Source organism: Penicillium vulpinum (assembly GCF_028829585.1).
Source record: "Penicillium vulpinum strain IBT 29486 chromosome Unknown utg000001l_segment0_segment0, whole genome shotgun sequence".
Taxonomy (NCBI): Eukaryota; Fungi; Ascomycota; class Eurotiomycetes; order Eurotiales; family Aspergillaceae; genus Penicillium; species Penicillium vulpinum.
Genome location: NW_026643241.1, coordinates 3567978 through 3592710, shown reverse-complemented (window position 1 = coordinate 3592710; position 24733 = coordinate 3567978). Strand labels below are relative to the sequence as shown.

The 24733-nt window shown below is 47.7% G+C and overlaps 10 protein-coding genes across 10 annotated transcripts; 3 read left to right on the top strand and 7 right to left on the bottom strand.

The window, feature by feature from the left end:
• Positions 1 to 1249: 1249 nt before the first annotated feature.
• Positions 1250 to 1978, bottom strand: N7479_001298 (Carboxylesterase type B; the record flags this gene model as incomplete). The annotated part of the gene is made up of 2 exons (XM_057248995.1): positions 1250 to 1645; positions 1922 to 1978. The coding sequence occupies 2 exons, from the start codon at positions 1976 to 1978 to the stop codon at positions 1250 to 1252; spliced, it is 453 nt and encodes a 150-aa protein (XP_057113427.1).
• A 259-nt stretch (positions 1979 to 2237) lies between these two features.
• On the top strand, positions 2238 to 4862 carry N7479_001297 (uncharacterized protein; the record flags this gene model as incomplete). Its single annotated transcript, XM_057248994.1, has 5 exons — positions 2238 to 2304; positions 2393 to 2506; positions 2790 to 3242; positions 3301 to 4146; positions 4204 to 4862. 5 exons carry the CDS (start codon positions 2238 to 2240, stop codon positions 4860 to 4862), a joined length of 2139 nt encoding a protein of 712 aa, XP_057113426.1.
• A 275-nt stretch (positions 4863 to 5137) lies between these two features.
• Positions 5138 to 6015, bottom strand: N7479_001296 (uncharacterized protein; the record flags this gene model as incomplete). Its single annotated transcript, XM_057248993.1, has 3 exons — positions 5138 to 5347; positions 5404 to 5886; positions 5941 to 6015. The coding sequence occupies 3 exons, from the start codon at positions 6013 to 6015 to the stop codon at positions 5138 to 5140; spliced, it is 768 nt and encodes a 255-aa protein (XP_057113425.1).
• Positions 6016 to 7437: 1422 nt separating this feature from the next.
• Positions 7438 to 8499, top strand: N7479_001295 (ribokinase; the record flags this gene model as incomplete). Its single annotated transcript, XM_057248992.1, has 1 exon — positions 7438 to 8499. The coding sequence occupies one exon, from the start codon at positions 7438 to 7440 to the stop codon at positions 8497 to 8499; it is 1062 nt and encodes a 353-aa protein (XP_057113424.1).
• A 79-nt stretch (positions 8500 to 8578) lies between these two features.
• Positions 8579 to 10536, bottom strand: N7479_001294 (uncharacterized protein; the record flags this gene model as incomplete). Its single annotated transcript, XM_057248991.1, has 4 exons — positions 8579 to 9357; positions 9420 to 10185; positions 10260 to 10396; positions 10458 to 10536. The coding sequence occupies 4 exons, from the start codon at positions 10534 to 10536 to the stop codon at positions 8579 to 8581; spliced, it is 1761 nt and encodes a 586-aa protein (XP_057113423.1).
• Positions 10537 to 14138: 3602 nt separating this feature from the next.
• Positions 14139 to 15989, bottom strand: N7479_001293 (sugar porter family MFS transporter; the record flags this gene model as incomplete). Its single annotated transcript, XM_057248990.1, has 4 exons — positions 14139 to 14575; positions 14634 to 14894; positions 14951 to 15816; positions 15871 to 15989. The coding sequence occupies 4 exons, from the start codon at positions 15987 to 15989 to the stop codon at positions 14139 to 14141; spliced, it is 1683 nt and encodes a 560-aa protein (XP_057113422.1).
• Positions 15990 to 16686: 697 nt separating this feature from the next.
• N7479_001292 (uncharacterized protein) lies at positions 16687 to 17816 on the top strand (the record flags this gene model as incomplete). The annotated part of the gene is made up of 4 exons (XM_057248989.1): positions 16687 to 16851; positions 17044 to 17412; positions 17535 to 17667; positions 17697 to 17816. Exons 1-4 carry the CDS (start codon positions 16775 to 16777, stop codon positions 17814 to 17816), a joined length of 699 nt encoding a protein of 232 aa, XP_057113421.1. The 5' UTR covers positions 16687 to 16774.
• A 294-nt stretch (positions 17817 to 18110) lies between these two features.
• N7479_001291 (putative C6 transcription factor) lies at positions 18111 to 19541 on the bottom strand (the record flags this gene model as incomplete). The annotated part of the gene is made up of 1 exon (XM_057248988.1): positions 18111 to 19541. One exon carries the CDS (start codon positions 19539 to 19541, stop codon positions 18111 to 18113), a length of 1431 nt encoding a protein of 476 aa, XP_057113420.1.
• A 423-nt stretch (positions 19542 to 19964) lies between these two features.
• On the bottom strand, positions 19965 to 21443 carry N7479_001290 (uncharacterized protein; the record flags this gene model as incomplete). The annotated part of the gene is made up of 1 exon (XM_057248987.1): positions 19965 to 21443. The coding sequence occupies one exon, from the start codon at positions 21441 to 21443 to the stop codon at positions 19965 to 19967; it is 1479 nt and encodes a 492-aa protein (XP_057113419.1).
• Positions 21444 to 22544: 1101 nt separating this feature from the next.
• N7479_001289 (uncharacterized protein) lies at positions 22545 to 23762 on the bottom strand (the record flags this gene model as incomplete). The annotated part of the gene is made up of 1 exon (XM_057248986.1): positions 22545 to 23762. One exon carries the CDS (start codon positions 23760 to 23762, stop codon positions 22545 to 22547), a length of 1218 nt encoding a protein of 405 aa, XP_057113418.1.
• Positions 23763 to 24733: the final 971 nt, after the last annotated feature.

Sequence of the window (24733 nt, the reverse complement as noted above, 5' to 3'; positions counted from 1 at the left end):
AGATGGATAGAAATGATTCCTTTCCTTTCAAAAAGTAATCTGGGAAAGCTGGAGACAAGAGCAGCTAGAATCTAACTCTGAAGAAGTCGATATCTAGTTCCTCCAAACAAGATGCACCGAATATGAGGAACCAGTTATATTAAACGTTATGCTATGTAATTCAACCTCTGGTTGGGGACCTGATTGGAGATGCTATGTTTATTGAATCCAGATCATACCTAACTAGCTACGTATCGACCCGAGGCTTACTACAACTGAAAGATAAGCAGAGTTAGGAAATCAAAACCACTAGGTAGGGGTGAGATATTGAGGAAGATCTTTGATATATCGAAGTACAGTATACTCCATATGTTTTATGAAATTAGAGTAAATACATAATATGTGACACAGGCCGCATGAGGGGCCGACTATTCTTATTTTCTTCACAACAATCGATACACATGTTGTAGGTAGTCTCCACACATCTGCGGTACATCCAATACAAGCAGCTCGCTTCTCCTCGCCTCAATATTTCCATCCTCTGAGTCAGCCCTATTCTTGGTCAACTTAGCTCTTTTTAACTCCTCGCTCGGAATTTCCCGCTGGCGGTACTGTTGTGACCCGACGGATCATGCTAGCTAATGGCTTCATTCCCCTATCTTATTCGAACAATCTACTCTTATAGGACTTCCCTTGAGTGAAGTATAAGCTCTTCCGAGGAGAAAAGTTTATTCAATAGAGTAAGAAAGGACTTCGTTGTGCCGACATTTCTCTCACATAAAGCAAACCAAGAGCGACATCGGTGCTTTCCGGGGGGGTTCCCTTACGAGTCGCTCCTGTGATCCCTACATATGATAACAGACGGTAACCATCTAAAGATATATATATATATATCATATATATGTATTTATACTGAGCCTTAATACATACTGTGCTCGTTGAAAATCGAGTCATAATATATTGCTGCGGAACTGAACAGGATACTAGGAATTTTTGGGCCCTTTTGAAGCTCCAATTGTAGGCATCTTCCCTTGGTACATGTATCTTGCAGATAATATGCATTGAACTCGCTAAGCGTGTAGCTATATACGATGTTGAGCGAGTCATTCTTGGCGATGAATCGGTCGAACAGAGATATGTCTGAGTAGGCGTGTATGAAGAATGAGGCTACTCCAGTCAATCCACCAAAGGGAATGATGTTAAATGGGTCAAGTTTACGGGCTTTGATGTATTTCTGGGTCGGAGGAAGCTGTTTCGTCGGTCTCGTAGCCTACAATTGAATGTAGGCTCGCCACGCTTCCTGGTCATCGAGTAGCTCGTAGCAGGCGATAAAGCCCTGCCAGTTCAGCTGGTAATCTATCGATACAATTATCAAACCAATGGGTTCGCGGGCTACCGGCTCAGTCGTCTTTGTCGTATCATGAACAGATATGGGCCGTTGTCTTCGATGAAACCACAGTCGCCCATGCATATAGACGAGTACCCAAAGGAGCTTTTTGGGCATTGATAGGCCAGTGTCGTCGAAGTAGCCCTTGGCAGACGCATAGATGGTCAGGTTGACACAAGCTTGCGCATCATATATGACTGGTTGTTCACCAGGCACAACCCCTCCTGTCGCGGTACGTCTGCCCGAAGGCTGCGGCACCTGCGGGGACGTAGCACCATACTACATAAAGTCTCCATAGGGATGGTAGACTCAAGTCATAGGTTGTTCATCAGCATGCTGGAAATTTATTAGGCGGCCAATGAGACTATCGAGCTGTGGGATGTGAGTAGTTGTCAGTTATTCTCATCACTAGTAAAAAGTGAAGGGACAAAGGACAAGACAAGAAATCCCGCCAGCGTATGGGGATGTCAGAATTAGCGAAGCAGTCTGGAAAGGGAAATTACTTGGGCGTTAAGAAGCTATGACGATGTATACTCCCTAGTTCAGGAGACTCACTACAATCTCCACAAAAAAGGGTGTGCTGCCTGGCTTAGTGCCAGGCAGCAGCCTCATTGATGCCCGATCCCTCAGGCCACACAATTCTTAACTGCGTAACGACACCTTCGTGTTTTTATTTAAAGAGCGACTTGTTTCCTCCTGTTCTATCTTCATCGCATTTCTATTACTTTTTGTTTGCCCCCCGGTCTTTTTCCTCTCATGTACTACCTCGTACATCTCAATCTCGTCCTCGATTAACTTTCCCCTCTTCAACCTTTACACACTGCATTTTTATTTTCTACCCCTAGTACCTAGTCTTGATTAGCAATACGAAATGCCGGTTCGAACTTTCAAGAAGCTGGTGATTGCTGTCGCCGGGACCTTTCCGAATTTAAAACAAGGTATGAGACCACCCCCCTATTTGCAAGCCTGGGAGGCGGCCTTTAGGTCATCTCCACCACAATTTGCACGCTGACCAGATACTTCTAGCTGACTTGAAGTCGCTTATTGAGAAGAATGGAGCGACTTTCAGCACCTCGGTCACGGATGATTGTACCCATCTAGTGACCACTGAGAAAGATGTGGAGAAGCAGACCACCAAATGTGAGTGCACTACCACAGGCCATGACAACCTCCGAAGTTTGGAATCCCCGTGCGCTTTCCAAATGGTTAATTCATTATCATGACACTCAAAGCCGTGGCAGGCGGTGTTGTGGATGTCATTGACCATATTTGAGACACTTGTTGTGGCCCCCTGAACACCGTTTTTTGTTGAAAAAAAAGTGACAGGTCTACATGGTGTGCGATAGCAAGCAGCGGTCAATCTTCCAAACTTTCGAGGTGTCACTGTACAACAATAGGACTCTTTTATTGATTAATCCACTAGACAAACAAGCTTCCCAAGTCGCCAATTGTCATATTGTCGCACTTTCGTGGCTTCTTGAATCAGCCGAGGCTAAGAAACCGTTGCCGGAGTCGAAGTATTCCTTCAGCCAGGCCGATCAGGCGTCCCAGGCAGATGAGGACACACAGAAGAAGACTACAGACAGCAGCGCATCTCTTCCTGCAGAAAACAAGCGTACTACCAGGAAGCGAGGCGCGGATGCAGCTTCTGCTCAAAATGATGCCGACAACACCACAAACGACAGCCAGAAGAATGGTGCAAACGGCAAAGCTAAATCTTCCGAGGATAAGAAGCCAGCAAGCAAGAAACGAGGTGCCGATGAAGATCTTGATCAAAAAACTTCAAACAAAAAGACAAAGGACATCCAGAAGACATCCACAAAGGCGCTTAATATTCCAATTGACGAGGGCTTCGAGGCACTGGGTAAACTCAAGGGTAAGTCTGCGGTATCAGAACTTATACGTGGGTAACAAACTGACACACTTTCCCACAGACCCCAAGGTCTACATTGACAGTGCAGGCCTCATCTGGGATGCCACCCTGAGCCAGACTGTGGCAGCCAACAATGCCAACAAGTTCTATCGCGTCCAGTTGTTGGTCGGTGCAAATTCAAAGTACTATACCTGGACGCGCTGGGGTCGAGTCGGAGAGCATGGGCAGTCGGCTTGTCTTGGGGACGGCAGTTTGGAAGATGCAACGAAGCAGTATGAGAAGAAGTTCAAAGACAAGTCAGGCCTGAAATGGGAGAATCGGCTCGATACCCCTAAGTACGGAAAGTACACGTTCCTTGAGCGCGACTATGAAGAGGACGACGAAGAGGAAGAGGCTGTGAAAACGGGGAAAGCCATCAAAGAAGAGGAAGATGAGCCTGCCGCCCAGAGCGTCTTATCCACAGGGCTTCAAAACCTCATGGCCTTCATCTTCAACCAACAAAATGTTCTCGACACATTGGCAGCAATGTCCTATGACGCCAACAAGCTGCCACTCGGAAAGCTCGGGGACAGGACTTTGAAAAGTGGATTTTTGGTTCTGAAACAGATATCCGAGCTGATGATTACTCCAACTGAGGCACAAAAGAAATACGGCGAACCATATCATAATGCCATAGAGACATTGAGCAACAGATATTTCACCTTGATTCCTCACGTCTTTGGCCGCAGTCGGCCCCCGACCTTAAGCACAAATGCACAGATCAAGAAGGAAATCGAGTTGCTAGAGGCACTGACAGACATGGATGTTGCGAATGAAATCATGGTATCATCTAAGTCTAAGCAAGACGATGACATCCACCCTCTGGATCGCCAGTACGAGAGTCTGGGCATGAAGGAGATGACCGAACGTGAGTATAGACCCTCGGAACCCGAAATATCCCAAGAGACTAAGATTTCCTATGTAGTGGACCCCAAATCAACCGAGTTCAAAGAACTCGAACACTACCTCCAGAACTCGCGTGGCAAGACACACAACATGAACTACAAGGTGGTGAACATCTTCCGCATCGAGCGCCAAGGCGAAAATGACCGTTTCAACTCATCCCCCTACGCCAACATCCCAAACAGCGACCGCCGCCTTCTCTGGCACGGATCTCGCAGTACAAACTTCGGTGGTATCCTCAGCCAGGGTCTCCGCATTGCACCGCCCGAAGCACCGGTCAATGGCTACATGTTTGGCAAGGGAGTGTATCTCGCAGATATGTCGAGCAAATCCGCAAACTACTGTTGTCCCTACAACAGCCGTGGAATGGGATTACTCCTTCTCTGTGATGCTGAACTCGGAGCGCCCATGCTGGAGCTTGACCGCAGCAGCTATACTGCTGGCGAAGAAGCGCGCAATGCTGGCAAGATTGCGACACTCGGCAGGGGCAAAAACATCCCTGGTGGATGGAGGGATGCTGGGTGTTTGAGCCCGGCTCTGGAGGGTGTGAAAATGCCTGATGTTTCTATTGGCAACAACGACCAAGATACAACACAGTTTGGTCTGCACTACAATGAGTACATTGTGTATGATGTTGCGCAGATCCGGCAGCGTTATTTGTTCCAGGTCAAGATGAACTGAATGGTTTGCTTTCATTTTTGCTACTGGAGTATTGGGTTAGGGATGGCGGAGTTATTGAGCGGGATCTACTTCTTTGTGTTATTAGTTTGTTTGCATCTTTCAACGCCATCTTAATGTATGGTTGAGAGTCTACATAGTACTCGGAATTGAAATTAATTCAAACATGAATGCTAAGCATGTATAAGCAGGTCAACTGGTGTGTAAGGTGGTATAATATTAAAAAAGAAGATAGAAGACATTAAATCCTTCATAAGCCTATCACTACTTCGCTACCTTTATTTCTTTGGCTCTTCTTGGATAGGTCCAAAGGCTAGTGGACGAGGCTTTCCCCAGCCATCACAGGGAAGGAAACGCCATGCGCCCGAATTTCGACGGGCAAACACATAGTTTACCACTGTCTCGGCCATGGGAGGTAGTGCTGGCCAGTGAGTCCCACCCTCAAAGGTGACATCTCGCAGTCCAAGCACCATGGGAGGGACAACTTGCTATAATTTTGATCAGTTTAACTTCATCTTCTTTGTTCAGACATAACGTAACATACCTTGTCTTGCTTGGTTGCCTCGACCACACAACTCTCGTGGACCTTCATCAAACCCTCCGAGTCATAATCAATCATCTGGAGAAGACTGTTAATTTCATCCGCTAGATGTTCACGGAAACTGGGGCCCATCTCTTCAATGGTCCTGCGGACTATCGAGGCATCGTAATCCGCAGGTTTTGTTTTGACGCTATAATCTTGGAGTATTTTCAAATGTGGCTGGAATGCGTGATGCTGTTCCACGTTGTCGCCCAGGAATCCAGGGGTTCCAATCACCCTCTCAAACCCCGGGAACATCATTTCTTCTTCCATCGTGTGATGATGGGATACCCAACCTGACCAGGACTTGATAAAGAATAAAAAGTCCGCGATGTCTTCTAGCTTCTCGAGCTGCTCTGCCTGGTGGTAGATACTATTCAGAGCACGGAGCATACAATTATGCGTGTGGGTCATCTCCGTCGCGATGTGAATGGAAGCATGTTTTGACTAGAGATAATCTGATCAGACGGATATCAAATTAATGTATGGATAACCACTAACCGCATCTTCTTTTGGGGATGGGATCAATGGCCACGGTGTATCGGCCCATATTGGAGCTCCACCGGAGACTATCATGATGGTCTTGGGTGTAGAGTACTAAAACTTCTGATATAGAATATTTAGTAACTATTCTGATGGCTGGTTTTGAATTCCAAGCCAACAGAAGGTGGGCAACGCACGCGGTATTAATACATAGCGATATTTGGGCTGAAGGGGGCTGCTTATTAGACTATGAAAGTAAGCAATCTGACCGCATATCGGGGTCCCCAACCATCAAGAGAACACAAGCGCTACAAATACCATAATGAAGCTGGTAGTGGCGTTGTGCTTGTAGTGCTGGCACAAGGTTCCTATGTTTGACTGGTCAAAAGTAAGCCTCCTAATGGGTCAGACCGCTACGTCCGACCCCGCGAACTAAGAATAGATAGAGCCTCAAAGCGGCTGGATAGTGTATACTTAAGGAGTGTTCATAAGATAACAGATCTAAATAGAAAAAGAACACGGAGAAGACAGTAGTCGCCTACCGGCTTCGAGACCCTGAGTTGGCCGACTTGAAACGATGTGATGCACGAGCTACCTACTGTGGAGCCAGCTAGATGCAAGCAAAAAGCTTGAGTTAGGAATGTAATGAGCTACAATCTAGATCTATGTCAGACTCGGGGAATAAATTCCCCGAATGGGGTACATCACCTGTCTAGGAATACGAAGGCTGTTGTAAGCAGTTCGTTGCCAACGACTCTTTCGATCACAAATTCTCCGAAATAGACGGAGTAATCATTCATCGCCTCAAATGTCAACCAACGCCTTTGCCTAATTCAAGAATTTTGGAATCAATCAGGTTCTAGGTGACTGGCATTGTGACCTAAACAAAGGCATCTATGCTACTCGTCCATGCATGAGATGATCCAGACTATCCTCCGCCCATGGCGACCAGACAATATGCAGGCAAAAGGCGCAGATATTTGGACTAAGGATAATTTCTATCACAGGTCGCTCCAAAGGATCCATGGTCACCCCGACAGAGGCGGAGGCCAAAATTGACGATAAATATCGGGCGGATGGAGGAATCAGGAGGCAACTATTAAGAGTATAAATTCATAATTAGAATAGCGAGCGACAAGTTTCTTAACGAAACCTCTTTTTTCTATCTGTTACACCTTGGAGTCCAGGGTAAACCGCGGCCTACAGAATACCGCAACATCTCTGCTTAGTCAGTGCAGTTTCTGCGCTAAGCCATATTTGGCATATTTGGTGGGTAGAACTAGCCTATTCGGGTAGAACATAGCCTACGGCACCCACATCAGGCAACACGTGTAGACCGCGGTACGTGGGGAGACGGAGCTATCCAGACCGCGCCAAAAATAACGAAGGTCATGTGGGACAATCATTGGAACAATTAAACCCTCAACATCCCTCAATTCAATTTCCCTCACTTCAATTTAACCTGCTGAAGTCCACATCAAGATTCCGAACCCCCCGAACACCAAAACCACCAAAATGACCACCACAACCCCACCATCCTGCCGAAAGCCCCAAATTAGCATCATCGGCTCCCTAAATATCGACTTCGTAACAGCAACCCCGCGCTGCCCCGGACCCGGCGAAACCCTCACAGCAACCTCCCTGACCGTCTCAGCGGGCGGTAAAGGCGGAAACCAAGCTGTAGCCTGCGGCCGCTCCTCTTTCACATCCCCAACAACCCAAGATGTATCAGTGAACATGATCGGCGCCGTCGGAGCCGGTGATCCTTACTATACGACCCTTCTACAACCCGCGCTGGAGAAATCCGGCGTCGATACAACATCCATCGAACAATCGACTGTCGCGCAGACGGGGTCTGCAACCATTATCGTGGAAGAAGCTATCGGCGGCGAGAATAGGATTCTCGTCGTTCCTGGCGCAAACCATGCCGGAATGCTGAGTTCCGTGGAGAATATTCTTACTGCGCTCAAGAGCCAGCCTAAACCCGATATCGTCGTTTTGCAAGGCGAGATTCCCCGCACCACGACGCTGGATTTGTTGAAATATTTCAATGATACATCTATCGAGGACCGCGCCAAAGTGGTGTTCAATCCCGCCCCTGTGTTCCCAGAGGGTATTCCGCTTTCAGCGCTGCAAGGGACTGCCGTGCTTATTATGAATGAGACAGAGGTTGTGCAGATGGCGAGGTCAATCGAGGGTCTTCCTATTGGGGATGTTGTTGAGAGTGATGATTTACAGCCTGAAGGGTTGGCACCGCGGTTCCATGAGCTAGCGGGCGTTGATATCGTTCTGATTACTCTTGGTGCGAAAGGGGTTTATTTCTCGACAAAGAGCGGCCGTACTGGTATTGTTGCTGGTGTTAAGGTTGCGAAGGTTGTTGATACCACCGCAGCTGGGGATACGTTTGTTGGGTATTTTGCGACTGCTGTGGCGCGTTTCTTGGCCACCGGACAGAGCTTGGAGGCGTTTGATGATGATGTCGAGGATGCAGTTTCAACGGCGAATGCTGCTGCTGCTATGTGTGTACAGACACGAGGTGCTATGCAGAGTATTCCCTTTGCATACGATATGGAATAAAGGAATTAAATGATGGAATTGTGATAATAGGTAACATTTATGAAAAGAACAGTAAATAGAAATAGCGTTTTGGGTATAATTATGAAATCATAGCGTCAGATTCATCGAATTCCTCCTCGTATCGTGCCAGGTTCCATGCAGCTTGAAGCTCGTCGGTCTCTCGGCCTAGTTTGATGCCCGTAGTTGCCGTGATCTTGGAAAACCGATCTAGTAGAGCTGCTTGCTGGGATTCGTGTGTCATCTCCTTGGCAATAGTGAGAAGACTCGCAACTAATATCGGATCCCATTGTTCGGGGGAGTCATTGCTTGTTGCGATCCCGGCGATCGACTGCGCGTGCCAGATATGCGAGGTGACGGATCTTGGTCCGGGGAGTGATTTCAGAAGCCGTGGCTTATGTGTGAGCAATAAGAGAGAAATCATATGGTAGACAGCGTTGGCGACCAGCGCCATTGGTGTCGTGTAGATGAGGATTGGGAATGAGGAATCGTGGTCTGCGTCGATCTGGTCGGCTTCGCTGCCGCGGATGTCCACGATCTGCCGCACGTTGACTGGTCGCTCGTTGTACCATTTCTGGCAGTCAGACCAGAGGAATGTCCATTGCGATAGGGAGTGCGATTGTCGTAGAGACGGGAATGCTGCTAGGTCTGGTGACGGGACTGTATGGGGAGGAGATATTTCTGGGCCGCCATGTATTAGGGCGAGACAATAAGCTAGAAGGCACAATATGTGATTGTATACGGAATTGACGGTCTGAGGCCGTGTGGATTGTGGGTGGTGTAATAAGGTGCCATCTCGTCGTAATAATGATCGAAAGGGCATAAGTGGTGGTTTTGAAGAAGATATTGAGCCTGCGAGATCTGTAACGCCCAGTGGTTAGTCTACTGGCTGGTTTGTTAGAGACGTTAAGAGGTTGTCCTACCAAGTCGAAGGTAAACCCAAAACAAAGCGTCACCAAGCTCTTCTCCCACTGCTCGTGACGCAAAGTCACTTATATGCTCTATTCTGGGGATCAAAAGGCCTCTCCACCGTTGTGGTCCAGCAGGTAGAGCATCTTGAAGTATCAAGAGGGTATGACCAGCATATCTAGCCAAATCATATTCACGCGCCAGACTCTCTTCTGCTTCCTTTCGGAATTGCTGACTGCTTTCCAAGTCTCTGTTACTTGGTGATGCCACAAGAAGGCGTTGACTTGCTGACAGCGCAAGGACTGCAGCTTGTAGAGCTCGGTTGGTTCGCGAAAGAAGAAGAACCTGTAGTCCGAACGGGAGCTCAGGGTCCCCAGTATCTATCCAAGGACCAACGTGGTACCGGAAATGTCGAAGCAAGTCAGTCTCATGACTTCCACTTGTAAGGGCTCCCCGTCGCTCGACTGGTCTATCACTGGTGTCAGATCTGTACCCGAAGTATGGAGCGCTATTCATATATCGAGCATCTGGCCCTCTCCGTTCACCAACAAATGGGGTTGGAGGCTCAGAAAAGTTGAAATTGGGGACTTCTGATGACAATATGTTTCGGAATTCAAATGCACGGCGCGTATCCCCAGGATCATCAGGGCAGTCAGTCGAGGACTGTAATCCGTCTAAAGAAAACCCAGCATTGCCATCGCTTTGAGAATCATCTCCAGCCCTCTGTAGGGCCCTTGATTTCTCTTTATTTGCACCTGCAAGGGGTGTTTCATCGACAAACTAATCAAAATCAGCCTCACGTCCATATCACATCATCAAGTAGACTTTCGAGTCCACTCCATTGCCATGCTTACTGTAATACTCCTATACTCCTGTCTTGACGCAGCAGAAAAACCCCCCTCACGCTGTGGCACAAACGCCAAATCAGAGCTATATTTACATGCGAGCCCTTTAACCTCACAGTTGGCACAGCTCGGTTTCTGCTCATCGCCTACAATGTCAAACCGTCAGTTCTGGTCAGAAAAAAAGAAAAAAGACCACGTGACGCGTACATTTTCGTCTCCTTTTCCGACAGGTCAGGCAACCAGTCCGAACCCGCTGCCTAGCCGTCGGTGTGGGTTTCCTGGGCATGGTGAGACACGATATATGGCATTACCCCAGATGTTGCACAAAAGAAGGATCGGAGGCTCCGCCGTCCCGATATGTGCTCGACTGGCGGTGATACTATGGGTCCGTGCGGCAAGCACCAATGGGGACGCTCGAACCGAACGGCCTACGGTGGATGGCTGCGACGGATCAATCATTAAGTGATTTTATATGAAATATCCTACAGACTTGATTAATTCTGAGGTGGAATAAATTCTGAATGATTCTCGCTTTTTATTACTATTCAACGTAAAAGATAGTAGAAAAATCATATCTTGGCAGAGGAATGAAAAGGTATACTCCTGTCAACCGGGTGAGATACGATGACCGTATTACCTGTTCACACACCTTGTGTTGGTGTGCGCAGTGAGAGCAACTCTTCGATATTGCGGTATCGGACACGCATCGGATCTGTAGCGGGACGCGAGTTCCACTGATCTGTGATTCCCAATCACGCTTTACCACGCGAAGACAGCACAGAAACAAGACATTTAATGCTTTACTCTGCAGCATTTCGTAGGCAGTCTGCTCGACCAAAGAGATCATGTCCCACTCCTCCAAGTGTTTCCAGAAACATTTCCAACCAGCGTTGTTGAGAAATATCGTTTTACCATAGTTGCTTCTGGAGCCAAACACGCAGCCAAGGTCATATCAGTGGTTGTCGCGAGAATACCACCTTTGTTGCCTGTTAGACCCAAGCCCATTCGCGATATCAATTGTAATCTTCTCCCACTAAGGGAGCCCATCCGGTCGTGCTCTGGTTTAGGCCATCCCACCCACCGATCTGCTGCTTTTTCTACACCCTTCGTATTCTTTTGGTGGAGAAATAGCAGCCGCTGTCGTGGAAAAGATGGTGGATCGGACAGAATCAGAGATAGTTGACCGTACAAAAGCCATATAATCTTTGGGATATTGAAGCTGCTGTGCTGCGTGAATTCCATTGAGGCCAGATGTGGAGATTTGACATCACAGTTTGCACCCGGCGGACGGGACTCGGACAAGCCTAGACTCGGCCATTAAGTGTCCATTTTATTTGTTTCCATCGATACGCATTTTCATCTTCTGAACGGAATTATGACCTTGCAGCGGATTCTATTCGACCATCGAACTGAACGGCTCCAAGATGAACGCGTCCGTTTCGCTCTCGCCACGACCAGGCACGAGGAGATTCTGAATGCTAATCGACCAGACAAAGGAACTGGCCAATGGCCTGTTGGAATCAGCATTTAAGGCTATGTTCATCTCCCAGCCATACTATCTCATCACAAGGATTCCGTGTCTCGGTACCTCTCCAATATTATAGGCAGTCGAAGATGGATGGACTTCGGTAAAATCCAGATTTGTGAAGAATTTTCTTCTTCGAAAGGTCCTTGCGTGCTTGCTGAAGTGAACACAAAAATGTACTCATGAGAACAGTATAACGGCGATCATTCACACATTTAGGTGTAAGAGATACGATGGATCAGCGCGCTGAAATCTTTGGAGATATCCCAACGCTGAATCAAGGTATGAGAACTTAGCCTTAGTTATAGCCGTGGTAAGCTCAACCGAATCCGATGGTTGAAGCCGTTAGAAAGGATTAGTGATTTCCACCCACTTGGTGCAATTTGACCTCATTTGGTTCGATTGTATTTCCACTGTAATATTTAGGCCCTGTTTCAAACCTAACTCTGGCTTGGAGTCGATGGTGTGGACCGAGGTACCAATCCGGAAGTGTCTCAAGACCATCGCTATTTTGTGCTGTTGTGTCGATGCAGCAGTCTCGGTAGTTCAAAGTTTATGACTCTTTAGAGCTAGAACGCCAGATAAAGATGGTTGAAAAGACGATCCCGGACCGGACCAGGCTTTCAATGACGTGGGTTCCTCAGAAAATACCGATAAGATAACTGGATAGGCTTCAATGGTATGCTTGATGTTCATTCCGCAGGACGAAATTTAACGAAGTCGAAAAGTCAAGCTCTTTATCCATTTCTCCCTTCGCCGGCAAGAGAAATGGACAAATACCAGACACAAAGTCTAGAATCTGCACATCACACATCCTGCGTGGTTCTTTCTGCGCTTTCCAACAAGAAGGATCGGAGGGAGAAAAAAGAAGAAGAATTCCGGATAAGATGGTTGTTGATGTGTTGAATTGTTGGGGATGAATATCAAATTGTTGTTCATAAGAGTTGCTGTTTTGATGCGCATCATACCATCTCAATGTCTCAGTTGACTTCGTGTCCACAGAACCTTTTTGCTGTGGCATATCTCAATGGATATTACAGCCTCCAATAAGTGGCAAATATCTATCATGTACGGCAGATACATGGGAGATAATGGGTGGTTGTAGATGAGTTGGATTGACACGCCAGTGGCTCTGTCAAATTTCTCATGGTCGCTAGTTTTATTGAAGCCTCGTAGTCTGCAATGATGTTGCATAGTTGACTAAGTAAAGTTCATGTCCTAAGAATAACAGTCCATGCCACTATCATTAGTAACAGTATGACCAGGTCACTCAATGTTCGTTGAGGTGTATAGCCTGGACTGTCCTTCATCACCGAAGGATGTCATACCCTCTGCTATTGATGTGCGTGTAAGAGCTCGAATCAAAAAAGAGTTTTTTTCTGGTTCTTCCTGCACCTCGATTGGCAGCTTTCTCGTCTATATAGATATTGCAGCCTGTGACGAGTCGTCGAAGCTCCTGACAAAGCATGAGTTCTCCACAGGATTTACCAGACGCAAGGCATCCCGTAATTGCGGAATTCGGGGATCAGCAAGGACTTTTCAAGGTCGATAAAAAGCAACGGAGTTGAAGGTGTATTGATTCCCCAGATCTGCCATGCTGCGTCGTGCATATGGCGGGATCAAGGTAATCGTCGAGATACCATTGGCGACATCGGGAGAAAAGTTTCGTCTCCTATCTTTGTTAGCACCAAGCTCATTTGTAAATAATTCTATCTCGTTATAGAATGGAGCTTACGGCATGTTTATCCTGATTCTTGATTGTCTCCTAACTTCCCTGCTCCTGCTCTAGTTTCAGATATTGCCCAGTTTCCCAGGCCTCAGGGGGTGTCCATCTGTGCAAGCGGCTTGGGCAATGAGCGGGCCCTAACTCGTGGATGTATTCTCTCCGCCTCCGAGTTTCTGGGGTTCAGCAATTTTCGTGTCCAGCGTGTGAGATTTTCCATTTGACTTCCAACTATGGGCCACTGATTGTTGGAGGGGAGGATGGAAATGAAAAGAATAAGGGGGTGGGGAAAGGAGAGTAGCAATGGGGAAAAGGAAAAGAAAGAAGGAAAAAATGGAAAATCGTCAGAGCCTTATTTGGCTTTGTTTACTCCAGGAAGGTTCCAGCCTTGGAAGGTGCGCCCCGCCGAATGGGGATGGCAGGAACGATCTATACGTTATCATTCTTGCTGCAACAATGCTTTATAGGGGCAAGAGCAATCAAACGCCATCCGCGTATGTACACAAGAATAAAATACTGCCAAACATACAGTTCTACAAAGTGGAACCAATATATGCATGAAAGAAGTGATTTCGTAAACGCTCAATAAATTGTAAACTAAAGGAGACATTGAGCCCAGGCACATTTTTATAAAGTCCGCTCAAACCTTCTCAATATACTGAGATCTCTCATTTTTCTCGAGATCACCACCATTACCAGACATCCGCTCAAGGAACGAAGTCAAGCCCACATCGCGTTGCGCTTCACGGAGAAGTTCTGCATCCTGCTCGCCGGCATTACTCTTGAAAACACGATCCATATCTTCCAAAGACGCGCCCTTGGTTTCAGGCAGGAAGAACCAAACCCAGACAATGCCACAGGCAAGGAAAGCAGCGAAGAAGATATAAGTACCCCATTCCCAGTTCTGGAGCATAGGGGGAACAAAGAACGCGATAGCGAAGTTGTTGATCCAGTTGCTGAAAGCGCCGATGGAGGCACCCTTTGCCCGAATGGAGAGCGGGAAGATCTCCGAAACGAGAGTCCATGAGACAGGGCCCCAGGTGGCACCGAAGCCTGCAATATACAGCCAGATCAAAGCTAGGAGGTTTGGTTAGCAATTGCAACATGGGCATCGCATGGGAAATTAGTAACTCACCAACTGCGGTCCAGCCGGCTGCTACATGGTTTGGCCAATCGTGTTGGAACTTGGCCACAATCACGCCAACGATAACCATGCTAGCGAGCATAACGATCGATCCACCCAGGAGCATGGGCTTGCGTCCGACTTTGTCGATGATCAACATTCCGGGGATGGTACTGATGAGGAAAACGACACCGGTCACACCGGTTGCCAAAAGAGCAATGGTACCACCAGTCAGTCCGAGGCTGACGAAGACATTGGAAGCGTAGTAGATGACTGATAGATAATGGTTAGCCAGACATTGCTAAGACTTCTCAGACAAGTCAACCTACTAGCATCGACACCACTCCATTGCTGGAAGAACATAACCAACCAAGCAATACAAACGCGCTTGAAGTTATCCATAGACCGGAAGCAGTTGGTGTACTGGGCGATCTGGTTCATGAAGACACTCTTCTTCTCCTTGTCTGCGAGCTTAGGCGAAGCCTTGGCAAATGCCCGCTCCTCAAAGACAGCCTCAGCCTTAATCTCAAGGTACTCCATCTGGACAAGCTCATCGTCAACAGTGAGCTTCCGCATCCAAGCAATAGTATCCTGAGCCTCCTGATCTCGACCCTGCTTGACCAGCCAGCGGGGAGAGAAAGGCATGAACCAAATTCCACAAGCAAGCGCAACAGCAGGAATACCCTGAATAATAGAAGGCAGACGCCAAGCAAGATCCGACTGCCCAGCTCCAGTCCCACCAATATTGTTGCTACCATAGCCCACCCAGAAAGAAATCATGATTCCGAGAATAGTAGCGAACTGGTAGAATGAGACAAGCAGACCACGCATTTCGGGAGCTGCCAGTTCGGCGTTATAGAGCGGCCCCACACCACTGAACAAGCCGACGCCAAGGCCGGTGAAGAATCGGCCCGCGTACAACATGGCCGGGTTACCGGCCGTCGCGCCGATGTACAGGTAGCTACCGAGAATGACCCAGCAGCAGGCGAAGAACATTGTGTATTTTCGCGAGTAGACTTCGCCCAAGATACCGGCTGCCAGGGAGCCGACGATACCGCCCAGTTGCAGGATGGAGGTTAACCAGCCTGTTGCGGTGGACGAAGCTACTACTGTTGGGAAGTTCTCTGTGAAGCGGGTCATGACCAAGGACTGGCCGAGGACACCTTGTTGGTAGCCATATTCGAAGCCACCGAATCTGTGAGGTGTTAATATTTAGGTGTGTGGATTTGGATGTAAGGGAATTTCTTACGAGGCGAAGAAGGCAATAGCTAGGACTTTGGGGTTGTCGAAGATTGACTGCCACATGGATTTCTTTGCGATTTGAACTCGTGAAATAGATTCCGCATCATTGGATGATCGGACTGTCATGCTGGGCAATATTGGAGAAGAGTAATTTCCAATGTAGCGCTAGGAGATGAAATCTGGGGAATTGAAAACACGGGGGAAAGAGGGTCTGAATATATACGCTCATATTTGGAATTGAATTGAATTCATTTGATTTAATTCTGTCATAGTCCGAGTGGCACCACGTGTGAAGAAGAAAAAAAAAAAAACCTCAAACCTGCATGAACTTCTCCAGTTTCTCGTCAAAATCCCCAGGAACCCCAAATTTAGTTGATTTTTGTGGAGGCAAAATGGTGGAGGAACTAACTCGCTAAACCCTTTTTGGCGGTACGTAGCCTCCGTTCTCCCAGAATGGCGAATGGCTCCGACAGCGGGGACGGGACAGAAGTGAAAATCTCGGGATGATTCGGTTTCTTATTTTGGTCTTTCGGGCCCTGTACGGGCTAGCCCGACTTAGGCTATAACTCGGTCTCGGCGGTAAAAAAAGGTGGGTGTGGAGTGGCCTGTTATGTCTTTTTGTGGAAACCAGAGGCACCGTCCTCGCGAGATCCCTCCTAATCGGGATGTTGAGATATTCAAGGTAGTATCCGGAATGAACCGTTCGTAGTCTGGGGTTGAGATGGAATGTCAAATTTCTGCCAAAGTGTCGACAGATGTAAAGATATCCTGCACTGTTGAGTTAAGTTGATCTAACAGCGTATCCTATAAAATATACGCACAGTACTTATCTCGATTCCTCTTTGACCCTACAATGCATTGGTCCACATCGGATCCGCAGCTCATTGCTCATTTTCGTCACAAGCGGGCCAATGCCCCATATCCAGGATAAACACTACCCCATCATGGACAATGACTACATAGTACATTATACGGCAGGATTCGTGTCGTACCTGGTAGTCCTAGATGGTTCTAGGCTTGGGATATCCATATTAACCTATATACATCATCGCCATGATGTGCGATGACGAAGCCATAATGAAGACCCAATATGGCTAATAGCTGTTCTCAGATGGTGCTTCACGCGGTCGCGACGCTGAAGACCCGAAATATAGCCTGCATTCCAGTCTCTCCTGGGCAGTATGGCCGCTAATAAACACACCCAACCGTTTGCAACATGGGAGATGATACATGGCAAGCTGCCCTGGGAGAGGGCATTTGCGCGGGAGACTAGGACGTTAGAAGCCAATGGCAACGAGCCGACTTCGGGCGACCTGGACCGTATCGTCGAGGTTTCCACGGTTTCCCCACGGCCCGACCGAAGAACTCGACTTCGGCAGTGCAGATGGTCCACAAATATCCCGGGCAGGTATCCATTGACCCTCTGCTCGAGCACTGGCCGATATTGCGCTTGCTATGCGCATATTGATATGCAATTTCCGTCATTTGCCAAGGATTCAGTGATTATAGGTGGATATGCTAATTTGAATCTGCTGGAGACTACCCAGGGGTGAGTCATCTTCCTGATATTTGATTGCTTCTGTGGTTTTATCACTGACTTCAATGTTGAATAGACCAGTCGCGTTTTCCGATCGAGGAGTGGTAAAAATCCACTTCGCCCAACTCGTACAGCGAACTGCCCTATAAGTATTACGACCTGCCATCCTGTCTCTGCGATGAGACAGCCGCTGCGCTGATGGTTGACCCATCTCTGTCTGTGAACCAGACTTTGACCATGTCCATCGGGTGTATTTCATTCGATTGCGTAACTCTGGCTAACGACCCCCTTTCAAGTGCTCCTGGGCGTGGAGATCTGCTTTTGCAACTCTAGCTATGGGGGGTATTTGGGAGGCGAATTATGTGTTCGAGGTTGATTGCGGGAAGACCAAGGGGGCCATCATGCATTCCCCGTAGTATCCCAAGGCTCGTCCAGATTTGAAGTAGGCCGGTCGATTTGGCTTTGCAAGACGGATCTTGTCTTGTGTTCCAAGTATTTTGGACGGGCTTGAACCCCGATAGGGGCCGCGGATCGGTGTATAGATTGGTTGTAATGCATGAAATCAATTTCATCCTTGTGTTACCGGTTTTGCGCACTTTGCTTGCCAGTCGTTGAACTACAGTTCGAACATCATAGGGTCACAATCTCATCGGAGCAAATGCAAGGCACTGAGCCGTAACAGAATTGGCACTGTATCATTTGAACCAGCTTCAAATCACACCCAAGATCTCCCCGGGTTCGTACCCCCAAGCTCTCTCAAGATCCCTGAGTCGCCACAAAGCACCCCACCCAGTAGTGCGCTCAATAATCTTGAACAACTTCGCAACCTCAACATGCTCACTATGATGGCTGAGTAGCTTCCCCGCAATGTAAAGCGGCTGAATAGCATTAATCAAATTCCCGCTATGAGGATTCGTCAACGAGATCCCACAAACTCTGCGAGCATGCCAAATAGACGAATAATGCGGTTTGGAAGGAGGCGGCCCCCTCTCAACAGGCCTCATATCCAGCATCATAATAGACGCAGCATGATACAACTGATTTCCAGAAATAGCCGCCCAATGGGCAAACAAAATCTCGGGAAATATTTGCCCACGGCCCATCCCTGTAGTCTTAATAGGCAGCATAGCAGGTGGGCGCTGCTCAAGCCAGTACTGCAATTCTTCCCAAAGCCGACTCCACTGCTCTGAAAACGGACGTGTATCATCAGACGCTTCGCCCAATTCCAAGAACCGCGTTCGACGACAAGAAAGGTCGCAAGTCTTCGCGCACAGGTAAACCGCCCAGTTAGCGTGCATATCAGCAGACGCACGGCCCTTCTCGCAGAACAAATCCCGGATGATATCCTCCTGCGCTTCCTTCGAAGAAGCCCGCGGCATAGCCGGGACCCATTTATCTAGAGGGAGGACTGTACTCTCAGTGCCGTTTGAGATGATCGCGCCGCACAGCTCCATGCGCGCATAGCACCAGAACACAGCTTGCAGATGTCCGCCTGAAAGCCCATTCACGTTGAACGACTCAAAGAGCGCGGCGCAGCCTTCCACGTGCCGTCGCCAGTCGCGCGGGCTCACAGACATCAGCTCCATCACGGCGAGGATGCATACTGTCACGAGGACGTTCGGATCTTTTGCTTGAAGTAATGGTGCCAGAAGTCGGATGGACTCCTGGTACAGCTCGAGGCTATCGTAGGCTTTGTCCAGGCAGGCTTTTCGCTCTGTTTGCCGTGCGGAGAAGGCGAGGATTGCGTAGAACAGGGCTGGTGAGCCTTGTGCTAGGATGGGGATGTGGACGCCGAAATGGCGCGCCTCATCGAATTTATCAAGGTAAGGTGCACATTCTGTTATCCAGTTTTTTAAGTAGAAGATTAGTCGGATTTTGGGGATTGAGATGGCCCGCGTGAAGTCTAGGCTTTGGCGTGGAGGTCGGGGCTGAGGTCCTTCTGTTGGTTCTAGGGGGGCAGGGGATGTGTAGGTTGCTGGCTCGAGGCTTGCTACTGCGGAAAAGAGTACACAGCGGAGTTCTTCTTGTAATTCGAGGAATCTGGGGTTGGCGGCGTAGTCGTCTGCGCTGGAGAATGTTCCTGGCGATAAGAAGGCCTCTTCTTCGATAAGCGGGGCGGCGCTGTTGAAGGTGTCCGGCATTCTTGATTCAGGACGTAATGGGGGAATCGGTTCCTCCATACTGAATATGGGCACAGACTAGAAATTTTGCAGAGTCCGGGGATTTCTGGGGTAGAAGGACGAAGGAAAAAAAGGCGGAGAATATCCGAAGAAAAATGCCTCTCAGCCTTGGAAGGGATGGTAAAGCGTCTTAGTCACAGAAACATTCGGATCTATTTTATTTTATGAGCGCAGTTCTATATGGATAACTCTTCTGGTCATTGATTTCATTTTTGTAGGGTTCAAAGGCCATGTGATATTTTTTTGTTCGAATGGTCAACTATATATATATATATCCATTTCCGTGTGACGGCAAACGGCGGGATTCCACGACAAACTTCTAAAATTACTGTGAACGCAGATTTCCTCTATTCTAACTCATATTAGTGAACATTTGATCATTTCTCAAGGACAATAATCGACAGCCCCCACGTCGCCGCTCCACTCGAAATGCACCACATCTAAAACCTGCCTCAGCGTTGTCGGCTCTAACAAGCTCCGAGTAGCATCAGCAAGCCATGCGAGATGTTTCTCTGAAGATCCTTGGCAGAGAGCATAAGACTTATCCATCTCAATTCTCTTTTTTGACACTCGTGGTCCATCATTGCCAAGAGTACCATAGGGCCTCAGCGCTTCAATCAACCGTTCATATCGCGTGGCCTGAGACACTGACACATATTCGCACGCAGATTGTTTTTGAACTTGTTGAATCCCCCTGAGCAACTCATAGACCTTATGATGGGCTGACATGATAGCCCAGTTGCAATACCCCATGACAACCAGTGCTCCCAATTCGCTCGACTCAATCACATCAGCCACTAAATCTAAGCAGTTCCCAATCGTCTCATCAAGATATTTGCATAGATCACCTCGAATGCCTCGGAGTATAACATTCTCACGTTGCTTGCGCATAGTATCCCCACGGAGATCAACAAAATCACTAATATAAACTGTCGCCTCCACGATCCGCGAGAATTGCTCTTCAGTCACCTCCTGGCCCGTCCCAAGTGAAGCAGTCATAACTCCATGGAAAGCAGCAACATCGATGTGTCTATGCACCCCGAGTCCCGTCATCCGACTTCCATAGATGCCATCTGGCAGATGAGAGCGGGTGTGATCGCGATAGTAGCCGAGAACCCGACACTGCACGATGTATGCATACAAGTTATTAAACTGCCAGTCTGTGACCCGACCGGCCATATTGCAGAGTTTCAAAAATGACATGGCCGCCGCGCCGACTTGTTGGAGTAGCTTGAGGCCCTTTGCATCTGCGGCCTCGCAGTAGTCACCGATCAAGATGTCGTTGCATGAGTCAGCCACAGCGCGAGCCAAACCTTCATCACAGAGACTTCCGCCGCAAGATATCACGCCGAAGTACTTTGCGTCGGTGCAGATCTTGAGTTGCTCGGCGGTCGGGTATAGCTGATTTCCGATTCGAGGGTTGGTGTCGACAGATGGGTTTGGGCGACGGTCTGGTGCTTGGATTCTTGGGATGGAAGATAATATATCTGTTCCCAGGCATATTTTGGGAGACTCTTGTATATTGGTGTTTGAGTTTACCAGCTCATCAACTGCGAGTCTGAGTTTCGCTGGTGTGAAGAGACCGGTGTTATGCCATTCGTCTTTTCGCTCGATGACTTTTTCCATGACTTCCTTCATGCTTCGAATAGCACGGCATTCGTGTTGCCCAGAGTTACATTTATTTTGTAGCCGGGTGGCAGGCTCAATATCCTCGCATGTACACTCGACCTGGGGATCATATTGTTCGGAAAGGAGGTTCGTCTCCTCACATGAAGGGGGCGTTTGTCCACCAAATGTGATTCTTCCATCCTTGAGATGTTGTTTTAGTGAGTGGATGACATGCATCAGACAGGTGTGATCCATTAACTGGTATATATTTTTCTTCTTCGAAAAGAGAAGCCAATTCGTCCAAGCTGATGAGCTGCTTCGGCGCTGTATCATGGCCATCCGAGATGAAGAGCCAACCATCCACCCATGCAAGATATACCTGCAAGATTGTGGGCTGAAAGCATGGTGGCAGCGCCTTTGAGATCATTGTTCAAGTTTATGATTATAGAGGTGTAGATGAGAAGCAATGACCAAAAGCAGCGGCCGCGAGTCACTATTTATCTTCTCTATTTGATCTGCCCTCCTATCCATCTCGAAGATTGAGTATTTAGACACTGCAGCTCGCCATCTTATTCTGAGTCTTGGCTCAGCTCCACATTCCTTTATCAAAGACCATTCAACACGATACGCCACATTCTAGTATACTCGCTGTCAGCCAGATCAGGCTGAAGAATGTCAAAATCATATAGAATAGGTAAAAGATCACCTTCTATTCAGCCACATGCTGCCCACGCTACGGCCATGCCGAAAGGCTATTTTGTTTGGGGATGAATTTTCATCGGCTAAATTTTCCTATTTTCCTTTGGGAGGGGTTTCTGCTTAGTATAGCCAGCACAACCCATTTATTCAATGCTATTTTTATCCTCTCAAATGTTTGCTTACTCGATTTATTTTCTGACTACAGCAGGTGAGATGTGCATAACTTGGAATTAGATGGATGGGAATCAATCAAGGCAATTAAGTAAATGGAAGGACCAAGGTATGAATACTGCAACTGAGTGTATGTATAACTGCTTTTTTCCATGTTGGTTCGCTTGTTGGACACCACTTGGATTGAGGAACGAACTGTCACCCAAATTTTATGATGATATGAATACGCCAAGACTTCTGGAGATGGTGAAGCATAGATATTCTGGGGCTTTCTACGCACTAGAAAGCCCATGGCGTTATTACACGTCATATTGATTTATTTTTAAAAATAATCTCTGCTTAATGCAACTCAGTGAAAGAGCCATTCGACACCATATCCTACGACTCGTCAAGAGAAATACCATAGAAGCGCTAACTCTAATGCATCAAGGATAATCGTTGAAGAGACTTGCGGACAATACTACCAACAAAACCTAGTCATCCCTTTTAAGAGATATTCGGATAGACCTTATTGCTTGCTATACTAGCACTTTCCAGCTTTTCCAGAAGAGTCTTCGCCAGCCGCTCGATACGGAGTTTAAAGAATAATTCTGGGTCATGATCTCCAAGGTTAAGTCCCAACGGACCCGCCACCTGCTTCAGATGAGCAGACCGCGTACACTCAATTTTCCAGTCCCGTGCAAATTGCTGGATCATGGTGTAAAACTCAGGGGCCGTGACCTCTCCGTGATCAATCCCAGCTTTTCGTACCTGCTCGACCGCTCCCTCTGGCGCATGGCGGCGCATCCGCTCGAGCAATTCCCCAATCGACCGAGAGACATATAAATCAGCGCTGGCATGGACCACACCCATTGTTCCTTGGGCAATATGGGCCAGGCAAGTGCGAGCCACGAGGTCAACTGGGATCTCATTGCAGGCTGCGTGTGAAGGCAGTGTTTGCTCGAGCTTCAGAGGCCCGTATTCAGCGTCTCCCAGAAGTATTTGGATGAAAGAATGTATGGGTATGGCGCCATCACTGCCATAGAGTGGGTAGGGCTCTTCAATTGCCGGTGATATGAGACAGGGCCGAACAATGAGGATGGGGAATTTGTGGTCGCCACTCAGAAGCAAACATTCTGCTAGGTGTTTGGCTAGTGCATATGGAGCCGCGAATTCTTTTGTATAGGATGACTTCCCTGTGACAAGAATCTTCTCTAGTTCATCGACCGGGTCTCTGTATAGAGGATAGACTTGCTCCTTGATCACGCTGTCGGGGAGAAAGCTGGACACATATGTAGTTGATATGTGCAGGAAGCGCTGCAGTTGAGTGAGACTGTCTAGTAGAGCAGCTAGCGTTAGATGAGCAGTGCAATTGATGGGTATGGTCTCTGCGAGATCTCGAGATAAAGCAATGTCACCAGCGGCATTGATCACCACTGTGGCCTCATTTTGTAAGCGTAATAGATTGGCAGGTGAGAGACCGAGGTTAGGCTGGGTCATGTCGCCGAGAAAGAATTGAATCTTGCAAGTGGCGATAATCTCCTCCACTTGTTCTGGCATCGACTGCTCCCATGCTTCAATTGCCCTTTGCACGGAACCCCGCACCAGTACAAATATTTTGGCAGTTGGGAGTTGAATGGCTAGCTTGTATAACAGACAGGCGCCAAGATTCCCAGTCGCCCCCGTGAGGAAGACGACTTGTCCTCGAAACCATTCACTGTCCATCTTGATCAATTGTTGTCTGCTGCTCTTGGGTTGGAGTTTTGTGAGTATATTTACAACATAAATGGTGTACTGACAATTTTGCTGGGACAATCAAAAGAAGGTACTTGAGTAGTTTTCAATCAAATGGCGGTATAAAAGTACTATTTGACCAGACTTATATCCAGATATCAGTTACCTGCTATAAATTTTGTAAGCCTTAGTCTGATGTCTAGTGATAATACAGCAGGCCATTGCTTTTAGGCATCGTTCCTCATAGGCAGGTCCGGCATGGATTTATTGAGGGCAGAGAAAACGAAGGAAATGGCTCACCTGTTAGACGATTGGTGCCGATCAAAAAAATTAATATCTTGCTCCGTGTGAAAGAAAATCAGATACTCTCCATATTGGCGTTGAATAAATTCGAAACAAATAGTCGAGACCACCATAGTGCATCCCAGTTCCGAATATCGGAATGCAACAGTCTAATCGGTGTAAAGCATTCGCGCTCAAGGGATGTTGGGTTGTACTCGGCCACAGCTCAGAGTATATCTTACCCAAGGTACCTTTTATGTGCCACTTCAGGGACCTAACATGTATATGGAGGTGGGTTACGTTGAACTCCCGGGGGGTAGGAGATTGGGTTGGACATCCGGAGGGTTGTAGGCTGCTTGGATCTAGATCTCCTTTGGGTTGTTCTCGCCTTTGGCGTATCAGACCCTAGTGATGATAGCCGAATACCTGATCTAGTGGACTGATGTTCTTTATTCCAGTTGAGCTTTCCTTTTTGATGCAATAACATCATCTCCAATGAGACCGGTTCTTTGATTCTTTAATGCACGGTCTTTTATATACTTGCATTGATATGGAAAGGATTGTAAAGATAGCAGTTCGGCATCTAGTTGTGTTGCAGTCACACATGCGGATCTAGGTTGGAGTAATGTTGAACAATGTCGAGAAAAGAGTGTATTCCGAGGGCAAGCTAGAACTACTTG